Below are 13,491 nucleotides of genomic sequence, written 5' to 3' on the forward strand. Positions count from 1 at the left end.
ATGAACAGCTTCTATTACCTCAGGTGTCAGCTGTTGTGCGGCTCTGCCCACGATACTGCACTGGTCAAACAAATTGCAACCGCACTTTTTATTTACAACGGCACACCAGCCATTCACTGGCGAAATTTTTTACATTGTTGTTACGCTCCCGTAGCCAATTCTTCAGGCATCTTCCTGTTTGTCTTAGATACAATCTAAAGCATTACAAGGGTAAGCGGTAGATGATGCACTCAGCAAAATCAACAAACTTATTTTCAGGCTTTTTTTGTAGTGGTGTCTGGCAGCGGCATTTGGGTTAGTCATCCAGCATAGTCTTGCTAGCTTGTTAGGTACAGAAAATACTATTTGTACATTCGACCATTGGGTAGTCCTTTTCAGGTTGTGTGATAGCTGTGGTCCCATATATACATAAGCTATCGTACAATTTGAAGAAGACTGCCCAACAATCGAATGTACAATTAGTATTCTGAACACCTAACAAGCTAGCAAGGCTATGCTGGATGATTAACCCAAATGCTGCTGCCAGACACCACTGTGAAAAAAAAGCACGAAAATAAGTGCTGATTGTACTGAGTGCATCATCTACCGCTTACCCCTGTAATGCTTCAGATTGTATGTAGGACAAATAGGATGATGCCTGAAGAATTGGCTATGGGAGCATAACAACAACGTAAAGAAATTTGCCAGTGGGTGGCTGGTGTGCCATTGTAAAAAGTGTTGTTGCACCTTTGAACAGTGCAGTATTGTGGGCAGAGCCGGAGAACAGCGGACACACGAGATAATAGATGTTGTTCATACTCAACACTTCGCAGACAGGTGTGTTAGCACTGCGCCCCTTCTTTCTGCAGTTTTACGTGCCAAAACCAGTTCTGATTATGAGGCACGCCGTAGTGGAGGGCTCCGGATTAATTTTGACCACCTGTGGTTCTTTAACGCGCACTACAACGTAAGCACACGGGCGTTTTTGCATTTCGCCTCCATCGAAATGCGGCCGCCGAGGCCGGGATTCGATCCCGCGATCTCGTGCTCAGCAGCACAACGCCTTAGCTGACTGAGCCACCCCGGCGGGTAGCACTGCGCCCCTGTCACTATCCCATAAAGAAATGACTTATTTAAAAGGTCATGTATGTGTGCCGTCATTTATACATGATGTCACACCGTTGTGGACATGCGTAGAGACTCTATAAAAAGACGTGCCGTTGTAAAATTGGAAGTTAGCATTATGTGTTGTCGTTTTTTATCTGTTCCCGCTTTTTTAACGTTACTGATGCTCCCAGTATGACAGACAAACTAGCCTGAAACAATGCCTTGGCATACCACTATGGAAGTGAACAGTATCTTCCTATGCATACCTTCTCAAGTTATAAACAGGGTATGCAATCCTTATCACACTACATAAGCACTTTCATAGACGATTGATGTCGAATTTTCCTGCTCCTGTAGCGACGCACTCGTGTTCACAGATAAATAAAACAATTATAGGAGTGGTCTGTTCTTAGAAATGTGAATTTCACTGGAACAATGACAATCACTTATACGGACAATGAATTAGCTTGAAATACTAGTACATCAGCATCTGTTTCCTTTCAGAGCACTGCTCCACTGGCTGTTTCAACAACTGCAAAGATTGAGCGCCACAGTTAGTACAGTGTAAAGTGCTCCACACATATTCATTGTAGTTAAGATTTCCATAAACCAGTTTGATTCAGATAAGCGAACACAGCTTGCCTTTCCATCAACTGGCACGAACAATGGTGTTTCCACACCCAGCTCAGTAGGTACTGGGACAGGCTCCTGAAATAAAAGCAACACGCCTCTGTGGTTAACCAACCTAGCTTTCCTTGTTTCTCTGTTTTATAGAAAACAGTTTAGACCTTACATTAGGCAGAATACCCCTCAGAATACAAGGCATACAATGAGCATGCATAATCAGTAAATGTGCTTATACTTTGTTTCCAAATTGCTTGTGCATCAAGCACACACCATGGAACTAGCAGCAACGTCAGTGGCAACAAGTAAACTACAAACCACATAATAAAGCTAGTAAAGTTGTTTTTTACAAGCGATTCTTCGTCAATGCTATGAACAACACAATTTCACACAACAAACAAGTTCATTAGTGTGCCATTCAGGTAACAGTCAAACCGCACGATAGCGAAAGCCTGAGACAATATTCTCGTCACAATGGAATGATTTCATAACCCAAGATGAAATAGGATTAAATGCATTTCATAGCTGTCAACAATCAAACTTAACTAAACTGCAATCCAACTCTAATGAAACATGCCTGAACATTAGCCCCCCATATGATCCACCCCGGTAATGAATCACATCCATGTCATAAATCAGGTAACAGAGAAATCTGCGGAGTACAACCAACCTCTCCATATGGCTTTCATAGATTATTAAAAAGCATTTGATTCAGTAGAGATACCAGCAGTCATCGAGGCATTGTGTAATCAAGAGTACAGGAGGCATACGTGAATATCTTGGCAAATATCTACAAGGATTGCACAGCAACTTTGGTCCTCCACAAGAAAAGCAGAAGGATACCTATCAAGAAAGGGGTCACACAAGGAGACACAATCTCTCCAATGTTATTCAGTGTATGCTTAGAAGTATTCAAGCTCTTAGATTGGGAAGGCTTAGGAGTGAGGATCAGCGGCGAATACCTCAGCAACCTCCGCTTTGCAGATGACATTGTCCTATTCAGCAATAACGGGGACGAATTACAGCAAATGATTGAGGATCTTAACCAAGAAAGTGTAAGAGTGGGGTTGAAGATGAATATGCAGAAGAGAAAAATAATGCTCAATAGCCTGGCAAGGGAATAAGAATTCAGGATCGCCAGTCAGCCTCTAGAGTCTGTAAAGGAGTACGTTTATCTAGGTCAATTACTCACAGGGGACCCTGATCCCGAGAAAGAAATTCACAGAAGAATAAAATTGGGTTGGAGTGCATACGGCAGGCATTGCCAAATCCTGACTGGGAGCTTACGACTCTCGTTTGAAAAGAAAAGTGCACAATCATTGCATTCTACCGGTGCTAACATATAGGGCAGAAACTTGGAGGTTAACAAAGAAGCTCGAGAACAAGTTAAGGACAGCACAAAAAGCGATGGAACGAAAAATCTTAGGACTAACGTTAAGAGACAGGAAGAGAGCGTCGTGGATCAGAGAACGAACGGGGATATCCGATATTCTAGTTGACATTAAGCGCACGAAATGGAGATGGGCAGGCCATGTAATGCATAGGATGGATAACCGGTGGGCCATTAGAGTTACAGAATGGATACCAAGAGAAGGGAAGTGCAGTCGAGGACGGCAGAAAGCTAGGTGGGATGATGAAGTTAGTAAATTTGCAGGCGCAAGTTGGTATCGTCTAGCGCAAGACAAGGGTAAGTGGAGATCACAGGGAGAGGCCTTCGCCCTGCAGTGGACATGAATAGGCTGATGATGGTGATGAATACTAAAGAGTCGAAAAAGTGCTGAAACACATTTTCTGCCCACTTAGAAAATACCACCACAGCATGATTGTGCGATTACAGGGAACACATCATGGACACCATTTTGTTTGTTACGAGAATTGTGACAGTAAACTTTCGTTTTCATCGCATTTACTGTCTGTACGGTCTCAATTCACAATTCTTGAAAAGTGAATTTTTTCGTGCTGCCTATCAATTTTGTCATTGCAGGGTTCAATTGCACTATTTTACCAGTAGAACATGGTAGTGTCTGCGTGCCGCCATTTTATTTGACGTGGTGCAGGCTCCATGCAAAATAGATCCGCAGTGGCCTCTGCACTTTCAAACATAGGAGTGCACCTCTTTCGCAGGAGGCACACAGCTCTGTCCGCACAGCATGTCTCTCATACTGAGTTGGCATAAACTAGAACACAAAGTATTGGAAAATTCAAGCAGACCAACTGCGAGTATATGCGTGGCAATATTAGTTCAGCACACACATTGCTTAACAAGAGGAAGCGAAAACTTCGTTACGATTTTTCTAGCAAGCATAGTGATTTAGCAGCTGCAAATTATCGGGATAAATCTACACACTCACATTTGTGGAAGGCACACCATCAGCTTCCTCGGTGCCTGGCACCTGTGCACGAGGCCCAAGGACACAGCTGGGCTGTGCTGAATGGCAATTGGCAGGCAGCATCGCATCCACTACAGGAATCTCGAGATCCCACTCGTCCTGAACACAAATAGCAATCTCATGCATCATAGCAACGAGTGCCTTCAGGGTGTACAATCGATCCAGAGAGCAGAGAACAAATACAAATTGAGCAATAGTCAGTATGGCAACCCATGCAGAACAGCAAAAAAATGATGCAGATCCAACACACATTGGAATCAACGTGAAGCAAAGCCTTTGTGACATGCTTAATGAAGTGTTATAAAAGTAAGGGTTCATACAATAGTGTTTACTTTCACCCTATGGGACCAGTAATCTTAATTATGCAATGTTTATGTTTGTTCACCATAAGCTTATGTGCACAACTGTTCTCATGCAATTTTTATATTTATGCACTACATTGTTCACAAGCTACGCCATACTGCAAATGCCGAACAAGGCACATGCAGATACACAGTCCGAGATCTCCACTGTATTCAGCGATGTAACAATGACAAAAGCAACGTCATGTTTGTACGACACACAAAGCGACGGCGACGAGCGACAGGTTTTGCCGTCGCGGAGGGTAATCCGTCGCTGTCGCTGGTCACGTCGCCGGTTTCTGGCCAGCCAAAAAATATCACTCGTCGCCCGGAAGTCAGCACGACATCCGCTGGGGGCAGCGATTGCGCAACAATAGAGCAGCAATCAGTCTGCCCGCTTCGATCTGAATTCGCTCTTGCAACTTGCTCTCTGCTGTGACAGCAAAAAAATAAATGGTACAATCAGTCATCGCTTCGTCTCATCGCTAACTGAGGACTAAGTATCAGCCCTCTCTTGTCATTATTATTGAGATTGGTTGTTTGTTTTGACGCTGTTAGGCCTGAGACGCCACCGAGAGCCCAGAAAGTGTTTTCACTTTTACTCAACAAATGGCGCCACGGCATTTTACGCTGGCGGCATATCACGGATTTCCACTGGGGGTGATAGGATATTTAGCTAAATCTAGATAAAACATTGACCCTTTGAGAAAATTTTGATTCCTTTACGCGCGCATGATAATACTTATTCGCACAACAATGTAAATCCGTCACTACTCTTTTCGCGATGTCGTGTTCATGTGGTTGCTCCACGCCGCAACACGACAGCGCGACAGGGTGTGCCTGTCGCGTCGCTTGAATACCCCGTGCATGCGGTTGGGCCTTTAAGAGGTCGGTGCGATTTCAAAATATCTTCACACCATCATTATGTCCAGGTTTAAAATAGCAACTTTCTTTTTATGCAGAACATGGCACGCTAACTGGCATTACCGAATCCGAGAGCGTTCAAGACTAATGTCAGCCCAAGTGCTGGAGCCTGCAATCTGTGCACATAAACCTTCATATACATATTCACAATCATATCCACAAAGGTGCCACAGCCAAACCCAGGCTTGGGGGAAGGTAGAAAAATGGAGGAAAAAAAAGCTTAGATTTTAAGAAACAGGTGCGCGCGATCCAAATAGATGAAGATCAATGTTCCCTAGATCATTTTATTCTGCTAAAAATGAACCAGACAGTACTTTTGCCTGCTCTCTTCAGAGTCTACTCTCTAGAGATAAAGTGTTCAAAGCAACGATATCATTCATAGTCTCCAGCAGCCATGGCCTAGTTGTAGAGCGCCCGCCTCGGCTGCGGGTTTGATTCCCACCACCGCCAGGCACCTACTGCTTCATATGGGCACAAGTGTACCCCGGCCTCGCGTTCGTCTTTCTTCAGGTGCGATACACATGGGAAAGGATCCCGCGCCCGAATTCCTGTCGAAACACTCATGAGCACAAAAAAAGTGATGTTTGGGCCGCTCCCATGGCGGCCATTTCCCATGTGGTGCCTCAAATGCACCTATTTAGGTGGGGATGTTTTACCGGTAGGCACTCGGTGGGCAGCACTTGCCTCCCACAGCTGCGGCGGATGCTCTTCAACAAGACCATCTGTGTTTGGATAAGCAGGCTTGCCCAGAGACAACTAGTAAATCTCTATTGAGCCCCCTTTTTAGAGATGTGAACAACCCCCATGTGAGCCGAGCACCAGGCTAGGGGACCTCTACCAATTGGAAAAAAAGCAGTGGGTTTCCAGTGGCACCAGGATTTGAACTCGGTACCTCCCGAATACAAGGTAGATGCTCTACCGCTACGCAACCGCTGCAGTATAGTCTATCCGTGTGTGTGTGTGTGCGTGCGTGTGTGCGGTATAGTACGTAGACATAGTTAAATGCCAATGAATGTCTCCTTCCTGGCTGTTCAGCTTTCCAGATCTTAACTTATCTTTCAAAGCCTCATGGAAAACATACAAGCTGGGTTTTAATGTATTATGCATACATACCTCATGCAGCATGGCAGGTTCTGGTTGCACAACACTGGCCACCTGCTGTGATGTCCCCTCTCTGCGCACATTGTCCTGAAATCCAGATACCAATAACCTTGCGATTGTTCATCACCACACATCATAATTTTTTAAATGTGTAGGCCACAGACTCATTAGCATTAGCACATGAAACATAAAGCTTTGTGAATTATGTAAGAGCAATGGCAAAGTTCTTTTTGAACACTTTTCTAGAGTGTTGAACAATACCTGAAATTGAACATAACCTAAGTTGCTACCTTTCTTGTCACTGACCCAGAACACAGATCTGGAGTGAAAAGTAAGCAGCATGCTTGTGAGCTGGTATGTGAACATATGTCTGGACTAGAAAAAAAGGTTGGTTGGGAACGGAATGTAATAATGATCCAGCATAAGTACGAGAAACATCAAACACTCACTTTTAATTTCATGGATAACCTGAAGTGTGAACGTTTTTCAGACTAAATTCAAAGCAAGCTTACACCATATTTGAAGCTTCAAATCATGCAAAAATTTGTATAACACTACATGGTGCTCTTAATCTGAAATGCATAAGGTTATCTTGCTGGCGAAAATATTGCAGCCCATCTTTTGCCTCATGTGCATGTGCAGAGCACTACATGCTATCACTACTACTGAGAACTAGTCAAAGTCCTAGAAACATGTAGTGATTATACTATTGCACTTTCCTGCACTGGAAGAAAACACCAGCTGTTTGCATAGGTCAAAATGTTCAGGAGTATATTGACTCATACTTGCTCCACACTTATTTTACGAGCATAGTAGGGAGCTACTGATTGATAAAGGGTGCGAGGATCCAAGTATGAATGGGAGTGTCAACAAATTTGACGGGAAGTATGAACAGCAGTGAGTGCTGATAAACATGACTACGAATGAAATTTAGTGACACTAAGTTTCAGTGAATGCGAGTATGAAAATAGGTGGGGGTCTGCAAGTGTGAGTGAATGCAATGCAAGTGAGTGCCAGTGAGTGGTTGTGGATGTAAGAATTAGCATTACTGGGCACCAATAAGTGCCAATGGAAGCAACTATGAATGCTGTAAATGCAAATATGAACAATTGTAAGTGCACATGAGTGTGAACGAGTGCAAGCCTCCGAGAATATTGGTGAGCAAGTATGAGCGAGTATCCTCTTATTATGCCTATGGCTGTTTAAAGCAAAGGAGATATAATAATCTACTGGTGTCATGTCCGAAGGCCAGGCAATGAAAAAGCGATATAAAGGGATCCAGATATTTTGAAAACCTCAAGTCCATCAATGTACACATAAATCTACACATGAGCAGTTTTGAATTCTGGTCCATTGGATTGTGGCTGACAACACTGACAATTTGTTTTTGTGACCTTGTGCTCTGTGGCAGACTGTCGCAGCCGCTGAACTACTGTGGTGGGCAAAACTTCCAATATCTTGAATGGGAAGTAACAGCTAGTGCTACACGCACATTTTTTAGCCTGTGTCGGTCATTTTTTGTCACTTGCTGTTAGTGCTGTTATCACAACGAATCCCAATTAGCTCAATTTACAGTCCTGTTAACTATACTGCTACTGCTTTAAAACTTGAGTGTTAATCGAAGATTACACACTATTTCTTGCACTGCGAGAGATTTTTCTCTCGGGAAAGAATTAAAATGATATCGCAGTGAAAGCTCTACTCAAGCAATGTCGCGGAGGAATCTGCACTGTAGACATATTAAGCAGGATTCGATGCATTGCGCAACAATGCCACCTAGTGCTCACCAATGATACAGAAGCTAGATTTTACACGAGCAGTAATGTGCAAACAAGCAAAGAAAAGCTTATCTGCAGGAACTAGTTAATAGCCACACAGGCAGTATAACGTGCACTAACATGCACTAAATGTACACAGCACACTAACAAAGCAGTACATAGGCAAACTAGAAATTCTGTTACATAACACACACTCCTCATTCCTTGATTTAATTATTTTAAATTATAATTCAGCATAAAATACAAGACACCAAAACTCAATATCATAAAATTTACACTGTAGCATTTCATGCCAAGTTAGATTTGTAACAGAGTTGACTACACAAATAATCAGCACTGCATAATGCATAGCCATCTCTAACAAATAAAAATGCCAATGCCAATGAATTTATCACCTCATATGGCTTCATTGGAGCTCCATGCACTGATCTCTTTGTCAGCAGTAGATTATTGCTGCAAACATATGCAGCATGACCCTAAAGGGTAATTAAAGAACAGTGCAGTCATTAAAAGTGCATTCCCATATTGTACAATAGCCACTGGTAAAAGAGTAAGGCCATTTAAGCTTTGCAAGGTTTTGTTTTTGACATAACAAAGGTTTGCTGTAAATTAAAACCTTTAGTTGCTTTAGACAAATTGCTGCAGCTATTCCGACCACCATGTGCTTAGGGATGTGCATAGATAACTGTGCAGTTAAAGGTGAACAGGGGAAAGTTTTGCACAATGTGAGGTCAGTGCATGAGCAACACAGAACTATCATTTATTATTTGTTTATTAGGATCCAGCTACACGTGTACTCAGATGAAGACAAAATATTAATCTGCTGCTGCATGCTTATAGGCGAGAAATAACATATCATGTAGTATGGATGCAAGTCATGTCAGCTTCGAAAAAAATGTCATGATAGAATAACTGACAAAACGCAATTCAAGATCATGAAATTTTGCTACCCATAGAATACCATCATGGCATATTACATACCTGTGAAGGCAGCCTTGCTCCATGAAGCTCTGCCTTCAATGCCTGCACAATGGAGTCCTCCACCTTGCAGATTCACATAAGCGCAATCAGAATGGTTGCAACTACACCCCACATGAAGCACAATCAATTGTACTGACTAGCACTAATCTAAAAACTTGCATGCTGAGGCATCTTACTATACCATTTATGCACAAGGACTGATAGCAGACTTGTGTGAGGAAACAAGAACACTTAAAAAAATACATTCCTAAAGAAGGGGACACAGTCATTTACAAATAAAACATTGCTTACTCAGCCTCTCTTCAAGCAAATCTTGGAGTTTGACGTTATGCTGCCGCTCTTCAAATCGTTGCTGCTCCGAAATTCGCAGCTTGTTTTGCATTGCCGAAATCTTACTTTCTGCTTTCTTCAGGAGTTTTTCGCGGCACTAACTCTTCGTCGTCACTGCCCGAGTCGAAACCTTGTCCCATTTTTTTCCCGAAATATGCGGCCCATCCTCAGTTTTTTCGCAGCTTCAGTCCGGCGCCTTTTTTCTTTTGTTCTTGCATCCTAGTAATAATGTAAATGGCAAGAGGAAAATGAAGTTGCATGATATCTGTTTCAGCAAACTTTGCAATTGTTAAAGCATTATTGTCAACCCTGAAGGGTTGGTTTCTGCCTGTGGCGATATGCCTGGCCAGTTTCCTCAAACACATCCATTGGCACAGGCTTATGCTGCTTGGTCATCCTAGCAATTAGGTCAGCTTTGTCGCCTGAAGGATAATCTAAGAAAAATACTCATTACAATAAAATGTGGCATTTCCAATGGTCATCAAAGTTACCGATTAAAAAGCAAGAAAAAATAATGATAAGACACAGGTAGAGACATTATGGAGGTGCTAAATATAACTGATGAACTCCACAAGTCATATAGAAAAGGAATAAAAGTAACAACCGGAAATAAGTGCCTAAAACAAGCGTACACCAGCTTAATCATTTTGTTGGTTCACATCGCACAATATGTTTCTTAACAAACGTTATGTATTGGCAGCAAGTTTGCGTTCTTTTGTACACATGAAACACTTAAACACGAGTCAAATGACAAAGATGACAAATATGAGGTCTGTTGAGCTAAAATTTTCGGCAAAGTTTGCAACGCGACCCAATTTCAGGCGACGTAACGCGTGGCGAGCATATGCCAAGGTTATATTTAATTTCTTTTACAATGCTTTTCCCGTTTCCGTTATCAATGGTATATGAGCCGCCTACGTTATCACCAAGATCGGACCGAGAGTTGTATGTGATATGACAAGAACGGGGCCGCGATTTTGTTAAAAAAAACGCCTTACGCGCGATTCTATGCCATCCTTATCCACTTTGCACAGTCATGAACACATTGATAACGCGGGCGGAGCGTCACTTTGACTACTGTAAAGCGAGAAGGAAGACCGTCGGCAAAGGCATCGCGACAAAATCGCAGCACTAATCTCACTGATCAGAAGGACTCGTTACAATTAAAGTCCCTATTTAAGAAAATTACCGCCATCTACTCTTTCCTCCGCCGCCTCCTCTCCTAAAGCGCTTCTACCTAAACCGCCAGGCACCTACTGCTTCATATGGGCACAAGTGTACCCCGGCCTCGCGTTCGTCTTTCTTCAGGTGCGATACACATGGGAAAGGATCCCGCGCCCGAATTCCTGTCGAAACACTCATGAGCACAAAAAAAGTGATGTTTGGGCCGCTCCCATGGCGGCCATTTCCCATGTGGTGCCTCAAATGCACCTATTTAGGTGGGGATGTTTTACCGGTAGGCACTCGGTGGGCAGCACTTGCCTCCCACAGCTGCGGCGGATGCTCTTCAACAAGACCATCTGTGTTTGGATAAGCAGGCTTGCCCAGAGACAACTAGTAAATCTCTATTGAGCCCCCTTTTTAGAGATGTGAACAACCCCCATGTGAGCCGAGCACCAGGCTAGGGGACCTCTACCAATTGGAAAAAAAGCAGTGGGTTTCCAGTGGCACCAGGATTTGAACTCGGTACCTCCCGAATACAAGGTAGATGCTCTACCGCTACGCAACCGCTGCAGTATAGTCTATCCGTGTGTGTGTGTGTGTGCGTGCGTGTGTGCGGTATAGTACGTAGACATAGTTAAATGCCAATGAATATGTCTCCTTCCTGGCTGTTCAGCTTTCCAGATCTTAACTTATCTTTCAAAGCCTCATGGAAAACATACAAGCTGGGTTTTAATGTATTATGCATACATACCTCATGCAGCATGGCAGGTTCTGGTTGCACAACACTGGCCACCTGCTGTGATGTCCCCTCTCTGCGCACATTGTCCTGAAATCCAGATACCAATAACCTTGCGATTGTTCATCACCACACATCATAATTTTTTAAATGTGTAGGCCACAGACTCATTAGCATTAGCACATGAAACATAAAGCTTTGTGAATTATGTAAGAGCAATGGCAAAGTTCTTTTTGAACACTTTTCTAGAGTGTTGAACAATACCTGAAATTGAACATAACCTAAGTTGCTACCTTTCTTGTCACTGACCCAGAACACAGATCTGGAGTGAAAAGTAAGCAGCATGCTTGTGAGCTGGTATGTGAACATATGTCTGGACTAGAAAAAAAGGTTGGTTGGGAACGGAATGTAATAATGATCCAGCATAAGTACGAGAAACATCAAACACTCACTTTTAATTTCATGGATAACCTGAAGTGTGAACGTTTTTCAGACTAAATTCAAAGCAAGCTTACACCATATTTGAAGCTTCAAATCATGCAAAAATTTGTATAACACTACATGGTGCTCTTAATCTGAAATGCATAAGGTTATCTTGCTGGCGAAAATATTGCAGCCCATCTTTTGCCTCATGTGCATGTGCAGAGCACTACATGCTATCACTACTACTGAGAACTAGTCAAAGTCCTAGAAACATGTAGTGATTATACTATTGCACTTTCCTGCACTGGAAGAAAACACCAGCTGTTTGCATAGGTCAAAATGTTCAGGAGTATATTGACTCATACTTGCTCCACACTTATTTTACGAGCATAGTAGGGAGCTACTGATTGATAAAGGGTGCGAGGATCCAAGTATGAATGGGAGTGTCAACAAATTTGACGGGAAGTATGAACAGCAGTGAGTGCTGATAAACATGACTACGAATGAAATTTAGTGACACTAAGTTTCAGTGAATGCGAGTATGAAAATAGGTGGGGGTCTGCAAGTGTGAGTGAATGCAATGCAAGTGAGTGCCAGTGAGTGGTTGTGGATGTAAGAATTAGCATTACTGGGCACCAATAAGTGCCAATGGAAGCAACTATGAATGCTGTAAATGCAAATATGAACAATTGTAAGTGCACATGAGTGTGAACGAGTGCAAGCCTCCGAGAATATTGGTGAGCAAGTATGAGCGAGTATCCTCTTATTATGCCTATGGCTGTTTAAAGCAAAGGAGATATAATAATCTACTGGTGTCATGTCCGAAGGCCAGGCAATGAAAAAGCGATATAAAGGGATCCAGATATTTTGAAAACCTCAAGTCCATCAATGTACACATAAATCTACACATGAGCAGTTTTGAATTCTGGTCCATTGGATTGTGGCTGACAACACTGACAATTTGTTTTTGTGACCTTGTGCTCTGTGGCAGACTGTCGCAGCCGCTGAACTACTGTGGTGGGCAAAACTTCCAATATCTTGAATGGGAAGTAACAGCTAGTGCTACACGCACATTTTTTAGCCTGTGTCGGTCATTTTTTGTCACTTGCTGTTAGTGCTGTTATCACAACGAATCCCAATTAGCTCAATTTACAGTCCTGTTAACTATACTGCTACTGCTTTAAAACTTGAGTGTTAATCGAAGATTACACACTATTTCTTGCACTGCGAGAGATTTTTCTCTCGGGAAAGAATTAAAATGATATCGCAGTGAAAGCTCTACTCAAGCAATGTCGCGGAGGAATCTGCACTGTAGACATATTAAGCAGGATTCGATGCATTGCGCAACAATGCCACCTAGTGCTCACCAATGATACAGAAGCTAGATTTTACACGAGCAGTAATGTGCAAACAAGCAAAGAAAAGCTTATCTGCAGGAACTAGTTAATAGCCACACAGGCAGTATAACGTGCACTAACATGCACTAAATGTACACAGCACACTAACAAAGCAGTACATAGGCAAACTAGAAATTCTGTTACATAACACACACTCCTCATTCCTTGATTTAATTATTTTAAATTATAATTCAGCATAAAATACAAGACACCGAA

The 13,491-nt window shown here is 42.7% G+C and overlaps 1 protein-coding gene across 1 annotated transcript; it reads right to left on the bottom strand.

The window, feature by feature from the left end:
- Positions 1-1,561: 1,561 nt before the first annotated feature.
- LOC125941104 (uncharacterized) lies at positions 1,562-8,980 on the bottom strand. The gene is made up of 5 exons (XM_049658051.1): positions 8,640-8,980; positions 6,479-6,553; positions 4,062-4,199; positions 1,729-1,794; positions 1,562-1,618 (listed from the first exon to the last, which is right to left on the bottom strand). The coding sequence occupies exons 1-5, from the start codon at positions 8,652-8,654 to the stop codon at positions 1,562-1,564; spliced, it is 351 nt and encodes a 116-aa protein (XP_049514008.1). The 5' UTR covers positions 8,655-8,980.
- Between the last annotated feature and the right edge of the window lie 4,511 nt (positions 8,981-13,491).

This window comes from Dermacentor silvarum, chromosome 10 (genome assembly GCF_013339745.2).
Source record: "Dermacentor silvarum isolate Dsil-2018 chromosome 10, BIME_Dsil_1.4, whole genome shotgun sequence".
Classification (NCBI taxonomy): Eukaryota; Metazoa; Arthropoda; class Arachnida; order Ixodida; family Ixodidae; genus Dermacentor; species Dermacentor silvarum.

What these genes read in the sequence shown, in the direction of transcription:
- LOC125941104 (XM_049658051.1), bottom strand. An exon ending in AACCTGCCATGCTGCATGAG is followed by an intron (nt 4,200 to 6,478) that starts GTATGTATGCAT and finishes ATTTGTGTTCAG; the next exon opens with GACGAGTGGGATCTCGAGAT. An exon ending in TCGTGCCAGTTGATGGAAAG is followed by an intron (nt 1,619 to 1,728) that starts GCAAGCTGTGTT and finishes CAATCTTTGCAG; the next exon opens with TTGTTGAAACAGCCAGTGGA.